At 36.8% G+C, this 13,939-nt stretch overlaps 2 protein-coding genes across 2 annotated transcripts in view; both read left to right on the top strand.

Annotated features, from left to right (window-relative positions):
• LOC132841176 (calponin homology domain-containing protein DDB_G0272472-like) overlaps nucleotides 1-13,939 on the top strand; it is a 102,535-nt gene that overhangs the window by 16,472 nt on the left and 72,124 nt on the right. Inside the window, exon 3 of the mRNA XM_060863420.1 lies at nucleotides 5,401-5,423. Coding sequence (XP_060719403.1) covers nucleotides 5,401-5,423 — 23 coding nt within the window. The remainder of the gene's footprint in view (nucleotides 1-5,400; nucleotides 5,424-13,939) is intronic.
• On the top strand, nucleotides 6,921-11,109 carry LOC132841173 (calponin homology domain-containing protein DDB_G0272472-like). The gene is made up of 4 exons (XM_060863414.1): nucleotides 6,921-7,246; nucleotides 7,691-8,347; nucleotides 8,606-8,677; nucleotides 9,090-11,109. The coding sequence occupies exons 1-4, from the start codon at nucleotides 7,147-7,149 to the stop codon at nucleotides 10,409-10,411; spliced, it is 2,151 nt and encodes a 716-aa protein (XP_060719397.1). The 5' UTR covers nucleotides 6,921-7,146; the 3' UTR covers nucleotides 10,412-11,109.

Below are 13,939 nucleotides of genomic sequence, written 5' to 3'. Positions count from 1 at the left end.
ACAGAACAAAAATCCACCAGCATGACCTCAGAGTCTTTATCCAATAGACAGATAAACACACAGATAAAGTTCAAGAGCAAAGGAGCAGATTCCAGTTTGTTAAAAAGTAGATGATGGACAGATGAGACAAAGACTAAGCTGTAGCAGAGTGATGAAAAGAGGAAAGTGTGAAGTGAAAAGAAAACTGTTCATGATCCAAATCAAAGCAGCACTTCTGTGAAACATGGAGACATGGACATTTATGGAAGACAGTAGAACTTGTCTTTATTTTTCCCTGATACAGATAGAAATGGGGTTAAAATATGGTGATGTTCAGCATTTTCACTTCATATGGAGTGTTTTATTCAGCAGCTGATCACAGATCTGTGTTACTGCACTGAGTAAAAACACCTCATGAAGTCTTTCATTATTTAATATAAACTATTTATAATGATTCACTATCTGTTGTTCTATTTTATTAAAATAGTTAAAATTGTAGCTGAACATCTTTGAAAGCACAGAGTGAAGATTGTTTATCAGCTGTTCTGACTGTAAATCATAAGTTTTTCTCATTGTATTTTATCTAACATTACATTTCTCTCTGTTGTTTTACATGATACTTCTCACAGGGGTAAGTAAATAACTCGACTTCACACTAATAGTAAAAGCTGATATTTTTTTAAACTTCTCACATATATTACATTTTAATCCAGGAATCAAATAGAAACATTAAAATCTGTAATAGATATAAAAAGTTTACACACTTCTGTTGAAATTGCAGGTTTTTGTTGTGTAATAAATGAAAACAAGAAAAATTATATCAGAAACTTTTCCACTTTCATAGTGAAATCGCAACTTATATATTAAAGTTATTTTAAGGTAAAAAAACAAAGAAAATGTACAATAACCCAGTTGTATAAGTTCACACCCCTAAATTTATACTTATTTGAAGCACCTTTAGATTTTATCACATCATTCAATCTTTATTAAGAGTTATAACAAGAGAGTTGTTATCAGTTTAACTCATCGTGACTCAGCAATATTTTGCCTTTCTTCCTTGTAAAAGCATTCTGACTCTGTCATATTGTCTGGGCATCTCCTGTGCACAGCCCTCTTCAGGTCACCCCACAGATTTTAGATTGGATTTGGATCTGGACTCTGACTGGGCCATTCCTAAACCTTGTGCTTGTTTTAATGAAGTCGTTCCTTTGTTGATTTGTGTTTGTGCTTCGGGTCGTTGTCCTGCTGAAAGGTGACATTCCTCTTCATCTTAGGTGTGTTAGCAGAAGCCCTAAAGGTTTTGCACCAAAACTGACTGGTATTTGGAGCTATTCATTATTACCTCCAGTCTGATTAAAGCCCCAGTTCCAGCTGAAGAAAAGCAGCCCCAAAGAATCATGTTCAATCAATCAATCAAAATTTATTTGTATAGCAGTTTCAACACCATAACAATGGACCAAAGTGCTTTACATGGTAAAAATCATTATATAAGTCATTAAAAGTATAATCATAAAAACACACCAAACTAACAATAAAATAAATACATAAAATACCATACACAATAACTCGGGAAAACATACCAATCATACTGTAAAAGCCTTAGAAAAAAGGAAAGTCTTCAATTGTCCTTTAAAACTACCAAAAGAGGGAGTCGATATCAAAGACAACGGTAGCCCTTTCCATAACACAGAAGCTGCCGCAGAGAAAGCACGATCTCCACTCCTCCTCAACCGTGTTCGCAGAACAGACAACACCATATGCTCATTTGCTTTCAAAGAGCGAGAAGATTTGTATGGGCTCAACATAGATTTTATGTAGTCAGGAGCCTGTTGATGTAAGGCCTTATACACAATGATCAAGACCTTATATATTCTATCCCATATAACACCAGAAGCCAGTGTAAAGAAATTAACACAGGTGTTATGTGATCCCTCTTCTTAGTGCCAGTTAAAAGCACAGCAGCAGCATTTTGAACATACTGAAGGCGAGCTATGAGAGATGCATTCAAACCCAGGTATAAGGCATTACAATAGTCCAACCTCGTAGAAATAAAAGCACGAACAACAGATTCTAAGTCTTTTCTGGAAAGAATAGATTTCAGCTTGGACAACTTCCTTAACTGATGAAAGGATGATTTCACAACAGCATTTACTTGTCGGTCAAAGCAAAGTTCTGTGTCAAAAATGACACCCAGGTTCCTAACATAACCATTTATGCTGGGAGAAAAATCCTCACTCACAAACAGATTTCTTCTGATGGTCTTCTGAATAATTTTAGAGGGTTTAGATGGTGTTGATTTTTGTCTTTCCAGTGTTCCATGGTATATTTAGTGTCTTGAAATTTGTTTGTAACCCTCTCCTAATTGATATTTCTCAACAATGAGGTCCTGTACCTGCTTTGTCAGCTCTTTGCAGCCCCATGGCTTTTCCAGTTACTAAAGTGAACAATCCTACAGGAACAGCTGTACTTTATTTGGTGTCCATCAGTCACTTTAATTAACAGCAGGTATCTTCTAGTGAGTATTTAACAAGAGTTTGAACGTGATTGGTCGATTCTGAAACACTGCCACATTAGCAATTAGAAAAGGGTGTACAAACTTATACAACAGGGTTAATGTACATTTTTATTAAACAGAAGGAGATCACGCATCTTCTCTAATCTACTGCGACATGTCACATGCTGTCGTAACCAGTATATAGACGAGGCAGCAGTAAAGAACATCATTCTGTTATCTGTTCAGGTTTTACATTGATAAATGTCTGTGTTTATAATTAAAGGAAGTGAGAATCTGATATTCTGTATATTCCTTTATCTACTACAATAGCACAGAGATATATTACAAAATATTTCACAATATATTTAAAATACACAGGGGGAAATGTACAAATACTGACATACTGTATATTGGTAAAGACATGCAGAGATCAGAAAATAGGATTTTCCAATAAATCACAAGATATTTCTCTTCCTTAAGGGGAACTAGCGGTATATTAGCACAATGCTACATGATACAGATTTACTGTGTGTGATGACTGATTGTTGTCTAGTTTTCCTCTTTTTTATTAAGACACACATCAGCTGTGTTTTAACCAGAGTAACAGTTACTTTCCACATTTTCACATGGAACAATTCACATTTGTAATCATGCATAAAATCTTCACACTGTTTTATTTACTTTCACAGGCTATGAGATGTGAGTATAAACCCCTTTTCTGTGCTAGTGATGTCTTGATGCTGCATGAATAATATATTTATTGTTCAGATGAAATAGATTAGACTGTGCTGTGTGTTCAGAGTGCAATAGCACATAGATATCTGAGCATCATGAGCATAGTGTAGTGAACACAACAGACTGTGATCTCTAACAGAACATTCATCATGCTGGTGTCTAGTTTGTCATTTAGTGTTGTACAGACACAGAAATCTGACCTACACACTGATACTGAGAGAGAAAAAGCTGAACGTATAGCAGTGAGAAGCAAAGCAACACACAAAGCTCGGTAATATTGGGCTGCTAGTTTGTTCTGTAGACTGTGTGCTGTGTTTGAATGAGCGCAGTCAGAATGATCAGAGTTACACTGAGACATCGGTGATCAGACTGCTGCAGAATCAGACAGAGTCACAGTGTGAGCTAACCGGATAACGCTAGGAAAAAGACTAGCTCTTGTTGAAAGTGAGAGGTTTTGCTCTTTTACCTTGTGCTCAGAAACTGTGACAGTCACATTGATGAGTAAAGAAACTGATATTTTCTACACAATGAATAAACACCATGTATAACGATTAAACATAAACCTCAGTGAAAGTCTGTAGAGATCTGAGACACAGAACAAAAATCCACCAGCATGACCTCAGAGTCTTCATCCAATAGACAGATAAACACACAGATAAACTTCAATTTTATTAAAATAGTTAAAATTGTAGCTGAACATCTTTGAAAGCACAGAGTGAAGATTGTTTATCAGCTGTTCTGACTGTAAATCATAAGTTTTTCTCATTGTATTTTATCTAACATTACATTTCTCTCTGTTGTTTTACATGATACTTCTCACAGACTCGGTAAGTAAATAACTCGACTTCACACTAATAGTAAAAGCTGATATTTTATAAACTTCTCACATATATTACATTTTAATCCAGGAATCAAATAGAAACATAAAGATGATTTTCAGATCATGTTTATGTGAAGGAGTCTGATCAGTAAGTGAGATTCCACTTCCATCAGTCAGCTTCTTTCCCACAATGCACCTGTGTGTAACCTCACTGCAGTGTAATAATGTACAGAGACGTTTACCGTGTCGAGTAAAAGACACAACAAACACACAGCATATAACACACACCACTGACAGACTCCATCAGAATGTCTCTCCTACACTTTATTTTCTCCTGCACTAATAAGGAGCTACACCTCAGTATGGGAGAAGATCTAAATGGACTGATGAGTCATTAATGTTCTCCATATACAATGTTCTATAGTTACATGTGCTGATATCAGAACAATTTAATATTTGTCTTGAAGCAGTTGTATAAATACACATACATTAATAATTTGTTTCTGGCTGCATGATTTTTCCCTCCACAGTTATGTTTCTGTACCTGATGAATCTGTCCAATGTGAGCAGATGATGATGATCACAGTGTAACAGAATGTTATGTAGATTTACTGACTGATGGCTAACTGTTAAACCTTTATGATCTTAGATTTGTTTAGGAAGATAATGAAACTGTTTTATGACCAAAGTAACAGTTCTTTTCTTTATTTTATAATTTATCTTTATCTTTAAACTCATTCACAACACATTTACACTTTAGTATTCACAGAAACAGAAACAATCTGGAGAAGAACAGACAGGTGAGAGTGAATTTAATATTAATTTAATTTTGTATTTACTTGTTTATGTACCACTGAGCATCATGAGCATAGTGTAGTGAACACAACAGACTGTGATCTCTAACAGAACATTCATCATGCTGGTGTCTAGTTTGTCATTTAGTGTTGTACAGACACAGAAATCTGACCTACACACTGATACTGAGAGAGAAAAAGCTGAAGGTTTTTGTTTGAATGTGATTTGATAACAATAACTCTCTATTAAAGTTACTGATCCTGGCTAACATTACTGTAGTGAACAGAACTACAGAGAGATGTGAGTTAGAGAGTCACACTTGATAATGCTGCATGAAAGAGATTCGAACAGAATGGAAGTAAGTCATCTGGGGAATTTGTTTCTTACTGCATTAATACTGAAAGATCCTGAAGAGCAGAAAGAGAAGAGAAACAATACAGTACAGGATCAAAACAGACTTTTTAGGAATGTTTACAGCTAATACTACAGGATAAAATACAGAAATACTGAAAATTACAATGCATTTTTAATAATCTCAACAAACTTATTGTGCTTTTTTTCCCACATCCTCCTTTAGTTAAAGACTTCTGTGTTTATCAGGTGAGTAAACTGTTATAAAATATTACATTCATTAATGTCTTACTGATGATAGCAGCATAAAAAATCATATATTATGTTATAATTAGACCAGTGATCAGTGAGGGGTAAATGAGTTACCATGGCAACCGGCTCCCAGTGATGGTTTATTGTGGATAAAAAAATCACATTGGATTGTTCTAGAAACACAGTTGTTAAACTGTTTGCTAGCAATCTGCTGTTATTACTGGTGTTGTTATGATGTAATTATTATTTCTAGGAGTGTAAACACTTTGTGGAAACATAAACAAAATAAATGTAAGAAAAATGACGACCTTCATTCCTTTGATGTTTATCTGAAAACTTTGTCTTTAAATTCAATTTAAAGTGACACAGAAAAGGTTTAACACGTGTTCAGTTTAACTTGAGGATCGATGCAGACAACCTACAACACTAACAAAATGTTACAGTAAAACTGTTTTCTTAAAATCTTTGTGCTAAAATTAATGGCACCCCTAAAAAAAATTGTTGGATTTAATCAGTCTGGTGGTCTTTTGGGATAAAAACATAAATTTCTCTCAGTTTCTGTGTTTCTTGTGTTCTTTGATCATCGCTGACTGACGATTGTGAACAAATAAAAGTCAGCTAATGAACATAAAATAACATTAAACACAATCAGTGTCTTTAAAAATCGATGTAAATGTCTGGAACGTTCTCTCATTAAATACAGAAAAGTAGGGCTACATTTAAAAATAAGAGAATTGTGTCTGTTTAAATAAAGTGCTTTAACTTTCCCTTTTATATCTCAGTGAGAGAACTGAGCTCTAGCTTGGCTTGGGTTAGGGTTAAACCTGGGCTTGAATGGAGTCAGGGCCGCTCTCATACACATGTGGAGGTGCTCATTACTGACCCTGGAACTATATTTAGTTTTGATTATGTTCATTGTAGAGAAAGCTGCCTCGCAGTTGTATGTAGAGCCAAACATGGTCAGGATGTATAGGGCGACTTCCCTCAGACCTGGGAAAGCTGTCTCAGGGACGCTGTCTTCAGATTTGAGTGGAAATGTTTGTTCAAAACCTTTATGTTTTGTCTCATAATGGCGTTTCACATTGTCACTTTTAATATGAGACACACTGGTGAAGTGGGAAGTGTGAACAGAAATCTGTCTCCATTTCACTCATCTGTTTCTCTCCCTTTCTCCGTCTCACGCGTCTGTTTCTCTCCCTTTCTCCGTCTCACTCGTCTGTTTCTCTCCCTTTCTCCGTCACACTCGTCTGTTTCTCTCCCTTTCTCCGTCTCACGCTTCTGTTTCTCTCCCTTTCTCCGTCTCACTCGTCTGTTTCTCTCTTTTTGTTTTCTACATGTATCGCTATCTTTCTTTCATGTGTAACTTTACTCTAATTCTCTCTCATCTGTCTTGCACTGTTGAGTCACAAAGACTGCAAAAGCTGCGTCGGTTAAAATAGAAGCGTTTCGTCAAGTTTTAAATCATAACCTTTTGTTTTGGCTGTAGGTCCGGGTCCGGATTGGACAGCTTCTGGGTCCGGACCCGGACCGCGGTCCGCCTGTTAGTGACCTATGGTTTAGTGTTTAATGATTGTGTTCTTCAGCTGGCTGCATTCAAACTCAGTGTGTTATTACACACACACACACACACACACACACACACACACACACACACACAGTTATCTGAACAGAGAAACACTTCATGTTAATTTAACACTTTATTTACATACATTATTGAGTCATGTATAAAACCTTCACACTGTTTTATTCACTTCCTCAGAGAGATAGAACATGGTCAGAAGATGAGAGAAAGAAAATGGAGAAATCTGCTCTACTGACTGGTGAGTATGGAAGGAGGTACAAAAGTAAACACACCTGTTCATCTTTACAGCCTGAAGTGTTCAATAACGAGATCTCCAGTAAGCCTGTAGTCTGAAATTCACAGCTTCTCACATTCTCCATTCAAGATATTATTTACATTATTTACATGTTTTTTTATTATTATAGAGAAAGTTTATTTTACGGACCAGTAAAATCTCAGATATAAACTACAGTTAGTTGTATATAATGTTATAATGAGTAACAGTATAAAATACATCATTAATAACTAAAATACAATAGAAAATGTTTCTCCTTATTAAACTCATTACTCTCTTTGGTTTACATGTTAAATAATTATAAATAGTCATTTTGGCTTTAGTCATAATAAACACTGTTTCTGTAGCTGTTCTCTGGTTCTGACCACATTAATCATTCAGCTCACTTTCCTGCCCAATTTTGTAAAGAACTGGACGGAGCATCGCAATTACTGAGAAATAAAGACAAGGAAATCTCAGAACTGAAGAATCAACAGAAAACTGAGTTAGCAGAAAAAAAACAACAGCTTGAAGAGAAAGAGAGACTTCTAACTGAGAGAGAGACACAGCTAATGGGAAGAGACAAAGAGCTTCAGGAGAAAGACAAACTTCTGACAGAAAATACACAAACACTTCAGAAGAAGGACAAGACACTGGAAGAGAAGGAGAAACAGCTCAGTGAAGTAAGAGAAGAATTGAGAAAATCAAATATAACGATAGAAAAGAATCAGACACAATTGAAGGACAAAGAGAGACAACTGGAGGATGTGGTGAAAGAACTGGAAACCAGTACAAATAAACTGGACACACTGGGACAGGAACTGCAGGACAAGCAGAGACAACTACAGGACATGATGATCGTAGTGGAGCAACAGAAATCTGAGTTAGCAGAAAAAAACCAACAGCTTGAAGAGAAAGACAGACTTCTAACTGAGAGAGAGACACAGCTAATGGGAAGAGACAAAGAGCTTCAGGAGAAAGACAAACTTCTAGAGGAGAAAACAAAGCAGCTGCAGGAACAGACAGATCCAGAATCATCAGCTTCCATCAGGAGAAGAAACAGCAAGGAAGTGTTACCTCCAAATAGTGAGTAATATGTCAAATTAAACAATTATAGAAGTTTCTCAGAATGTCATTGTTTCTAAATATTCAATTAATAAATTAATACATAAATATACTGTAATGATCCTTAATAGTGCAACTCTTCAGTTATTATAAGGAAATGTAATTTAAACAGTGACAGGGGTTAGTTATAGTGTATAAGACATAACTTTATTATATCATCTGTCTAACTCTACCTTCTGAAGAATGTCTCTCATTCTGACTGGTTCTGATGTTTCCTAGTGAGTGAAGAGACTCAGGACTCAGCAGCACCAATCAGGAGAAGACACAGTATGGAGGGAAAACGTCCAAACTGTGAGTGATTAATGATTGTTGTGTTTAATGTGAAACTCAACAGTAGTTTGAGGTAAAAGAGATGAATATAAAGAGAAGCAGCAGACAGATTTAAATTTATAATTTTATTACAGTCACAACATCAACATTATAAAGCTGATATAAAACATGGACATAAAAAATTCTGAAAAAATATCTAATAGGTAAAAATTATAAATGTTAAATATCTCAGGATTCTGAGCAGCGTGACAGAAAATCATTTGATATGGACGACATCAATCTTTCCTCCGTCAATCACAGTGACACTAACATGATGAGGAATTTGAGTATGAGTTATATAAAGGCAGTCGGCCTCCATACTCCATAGAACAGCGTCATCACCACAATGTAGTAAGTGATTCTGTATTAAATGATTCATTCTTGTTCATTTCAGTGGGTGGAGAATCGTCTAGTCCACATCCTCCAGCATCGGTTCCTGTAGCAGAACTGAGGCTGGTGCTGCTGGGGAGGACGGGGTCTGGGAAGAGTGTAACAGGAAACATCATCCTGGGCAGAGAGGAGAGGAACCAGGCTGCTACGTCTACAGCTACATCTACAGCCACCCAGCAGAGTGAGAGCACAAAGGGGGAGGTGGCTGGGAGGAAGGTGACTGTGGTGGACACGCCTGACTGGTTCTCCCCTGAACTTCCTGTGGAGAAGCTGAGACAGGACGTGGGACACTGTGTCCGTCTGTCTGCTCCAGGACCCCACGCCTTCCTCCTGGTCATACCTCTAAAGCAGCCTACAGGAGAGGAGAGAGGGATGCTGGAGAAAATGGAGGAGATCTTTGGAGAGAGATGTTGGAGAAACACAATGATCATATTCAGTGTTACTGATGAATGTGAGAAGAAGAACATTGAGGACTTTATCCAATCAGGAGACCAGGAGGTCCAGAGACTTGTAGAGAAATGTGGGAACAGGTTTCACTGTCTCAACATTAATGAGAGTGGAGATGGTTCTCAGGTCTCAGAGCTGTTGGAGAAGATAGAGAAGATGGTGGAAGGAAGCAGAGAGAAATTCTACAGCAGTGACATCTACCTGGAGACAGAATCTCAGATCAGATCAATGGAAGCAACGATTCTGAAGGAAAGAGAAGAGAAAAGAGAGAGAGAGGAGAAGGACATAAAAGAAAAAATAGAGAAGGAGGTGCAGGATTCTCTGAGAAAGATAGAGGGAGTGATCGAGGAGCATGAAGGAGATATCAGACAACTTAATGATCGAACAACTGAACTGGAGAGAAAGATGAAAGAAGAGAGGGATGAAGAGAAAAAGAAAGAACTCGAGAGGGAGCTGAAACGAGAGGTAGACAAAAGAACAGAAATGGAAGGAAAGGTGAAGAAACTAAAAGAAAAGAGAGAGAGGGAGAGAAAAGAGATGGAGGAAAGGCACAAGCAGGAGATGGAGGAGATCAGGGAGGTGTATGAAGGAGAGATCAGAATGGAGGCAGAGAGAAAGCTCATGAAGATCATCCTGCCTGAACTCCAGAGAAACATGTTGTCCTCAAAAACAAAGATGCAGGAAGATTTCAGCAGACAGATGGAGGAGAAGAACAGAGAGATGGAGAATCTTCAACAGAAACTTTCACAGCTCACAGATACTCACAGTCTGCTTGAAGAGGTTTATGAGAAAACTGTCAGAGAAAGTTCAGAGAGAGCTTCTCTAAAAGGAGAGGCATCAGAGGGAATGTCTCAGAAATTTAAAGGCTTATTTAAATGAGTAACAGATTATAAAGCTGCAGAGACTCAAATGGTCTGAAATGAGGCGTATCAGCCAGTGATGGTAGACATCACAGAGCAAGAGACAGAAAGAAAGAAGCTAATAAACAGGATTAAACTGTTTGTTTTTTTCTAAGGCCTAATCGTCAAATAATTCTTAAGACAACAGGATGTTTAAAAATGAAGATGGATTGTCCAACTGGCTACAAATGTGCAGCACATTCACAAATAAGTTGCAGGGCTAATTAATTATTCTTATTAACAATAAGCTAGTTACTGCTACTTACTTGTCATGCAGTACAACCTAACAAATATAATGAGTGGGTCTGGTTTGGGAACTTTTACACACTGATGAAATCACATCATGACACATAGTGTTTTATTCTTCTTATACAACAGCAATTTGCTCACAATTACATTTGTATTAAAAAAAGAAGAACACTTTAAACTCTTTATCCCTTTACAGCTACCTCTAATATGGAGATACATCCTCAAACTTACATTATAACAGCTTGAATCTCTTGTAAGGAATCAAAAGTGAAAAATTATTAATGATTATTTTTAATATATTTTTTTAAATAGTTATTTTATAATATACTTGGGAAATGTGTAACAAGTTTGTTAGTTTTCCCAAATATCACCTGGTGCAGCTGTCTGTAACAGACTATTTTGAAGCTTTAATATTGAAAATAATATAATGGGGGGGGGGGGGATATTTTAGAATATTGCCATGTTGTTGCCATATATGGCTTTAATGTTATATATCTCAATGAGATTGTTATTTTGTTTACATTTTGTACAATTTTATTAGAAAAATGAATTTGTGAAAATATTTATCAATGATGTATATATTTGATTGTACATTTAATTGTGTATAAACTGTATGAATAAATGTGAACATGTACATATGTCTGTACTTATTTAGCATTTTTATTTTGACCTGTTTATACACCACTAAGTTACCAAAGAATCTCTGACTCTAACACAAGAGCCGAGTCTTGCTAAAAGAAGAGAAAAAAGAAAACAGCTACAGTACATGATGTTAATATTTTAAACCCTATTTCTAATTCACTGATTAGGAGATTTTTTAGCACTTTACTCAGTCCTCATATGTATTTTCGTCTAATTTCCTCTCATCATGTCTTAGTTTTTTTTTTTTTTTTTACAAACAAAATCATTAATCATTTTCACATGACCATTTTCCAGTTGCTCTTTTTCACTTAGAATTAAGGATGATGTATTTTTACAGTATATATAAGACATCTATATGTTAAATGGCCTCTGTTCTGATTGGCTGCCCTGTATCACACATCCTTAAACCACTAATCTAAAATAATTCTATGTTCATTATCACTTCTGTATAAACGGCTGTGTGTAAACTGCTGCGGACTAAATCACAGTGATATGGAAATGTGGAATCGTTAAAAGATGAGAAAAGTTTTTACAGTTTAGTTTGCACACATGGACTGTAATTATTGGCGGTGGATGAAACCTTGACTATGTTTACGTAGACGACGGATGGAACCTTCTGGGCCGTCAATATTGTACAGATGTCCTGCAGGTTCCTTTTGGGGTAATTTGTTTAAGAGAAAGCTGTCCCAGTCCATTATTCTGTATTTCCCCTCACTTTCTATCTCATACACAATGTTGGCCAATTTGCACATAAACTGACCAGCACGAGGGCAGAAAAACCTGAAGAAAAACAGAAAATCCAGGCCAGAAACGTGTTCTTGTTTAGTTCTTGTTTAGGGCACAAATCAAAAAGAATAGTGTGCAGTACAGTTTAATCATCAAGGTTTTTCTCATCACCATGAATCATGTTAAACGTGAACACTGAATAAAAACTTAAGCATAAGTCAATAATAAGTGCTATTTTTCCCCTTCCAACAAATATGGAAAAAGAACTTAACCAAATCCTAGACTTGTCCTAGATTACTATAATAAAAACAGAAGTTATATGGATAAATGTACTTCATTCATTCATTCATCTTCTACCGCTTATCCGAACTACCTCGGGTCACAGGGAGCCTGTGCCTATCTCAGGCGTCATCGGGCATCAAGGCAGGATACACCCTGGACGGAGTGCCAACCCATCGCAGGGCACACACACACTCTCATTCACTCACACACTAGGGACAATTTTCCAGAGATGCCAATCAACCTACCATGCATGTTTTTGGACCGGGGGAGGAAACCGGAGTACCCGGAGGAAACCCCCGAGGCACGGGGAGAACATGCAAACTCCACACACACAAGGTGGAGGCGGGAATCGAACCCCGATCCTGGAGGTGTGAGGCGAACGTGCTAACCACTAAGCCACCGTGCCCCCCGATAAATGTACTTAAATTACAAAATTTAAATCGATTAAATTCAATACAGTAATTAGTGTATTATAATAATAATAAATAAATAAAAATAATTTATTAAATAATTAGTATTTGGAAAGCCAAGCCCTACATATATATGTTGTCATACACAGAATAGATTAAATGTAGTTAGATTAATTAAAAAAAAAAAAAAAAAGGCGTTTTTTTTTTTTTTTTATTCCTAACGGTCGCGTTACCTCAGAGTTTTTGCGCGGGAGCTGCACCAACTTGTCGCCGCCTCTTCGTCTCGAGTTTTACGAGTGCCTGTACTCCATTTAATCCCGATGCCATTGCAGCCGCTCCATCATAGCACTGAGCCACTAATTTTGATTTACAGTTGTAGCTCTCCAGCGTATCCAGAACCAACCCTGTTAGATCATGTGCTCGTTTATTGCCTGTAACGTCCTCAAATTTTAAAAATCTCTCATTTAACCCCATTTCAGACACATACCTGAGGACATATGAGAGCTGCGCTGTGTTTTCTGAAGTCAGTCGTCTCATCCACCATAACTGCCACAAAATTTGTTTATTTTCTTCTTTGATGTGATCATTTAACACGTCTGCCACTGAATTCTTATATATCGTTTTGAATTTTTCCTGACGTTCCTGTAAAAACTGTGGTCTCTTTCTCTCTGAATGACATCAGCTCTGTATTTATCCACAAAGTCAGCACCTAAAATACACACAAACAAAATTTGAAACATTAAACTCACTTTTTTTACAATCTACACATTACACATTCAGTGCATCAGGATCCATTCAGTGCTCACACTAACTGGATTATTGTTCCATAGAAATCCAATGTGAAACTTTGTGAAATGTAAAATGGTTCAGAAAGTCTAACCGGGTGAATCGTTACTGGTCGAAGCTCTACATGTATCTGATGTTTTTTCTGCTCTTCTACATTTTGCAATATCTTTCTGTCTATTTCCAAATGGCAGCCACTGTTTCCTGCCACCATCTTCTCAATCTTCTCCAGCAGCTCAGAGACCTGAGAGACATCGTCTCTCTTTTCATTATTAAAAACATGATATCTGTTCCCACATTTCTCTACCAGCCACTGCAGATCTTGTGCTTCACTCTTAATGTGTCTCTCTATGGTTGTGTCTCCCAGAGAGTCTCCAAAAGTGAACAGAACTATTTATCTGTATCTACGTATCTGA

This window comes from Tachysurus vachellii, chromosome 26, assembly GCF_030014155.1.
Source record: "Tachysurus vachellii isolate PV-2020 chromosome 26, HZAU_Pvac_v1, whole genome shotgun sequence".
NCBI lineage: Eukaryota > Metazoa > Chordata > Actinopteri > Siluriformes > Bagridae > Tachysurus > Tachysurus vachellii.
Note: the sequence above shows the minus strand (reverse complement) of the source record. Positions and strands in the feature narration are given on the sequence as shown.

Coding starts and splice junctions, on each gene's coding strand:
- LOC132841173 (XM_060863414.1), top strand. CDS start 7,147: ATGTATAAAACCTTCACACTGTTTTATTCACTTCCTCAGAGAGATAGA. Junction 8,348..8,605: donor GGAAGTGTTACCTCCAAATA/GTGAGTAATATG, acceptor GATGTTTCCTAG/TGAGTGAAGAGACTCAGGAC. Junction 8,678..9,089: donor GGAGGGAAAACGTCCAAACT/GTGAGTGATTAA, acceptor TGTTCATTTCAG/TGGGTGGAGAATCGTCTAGT.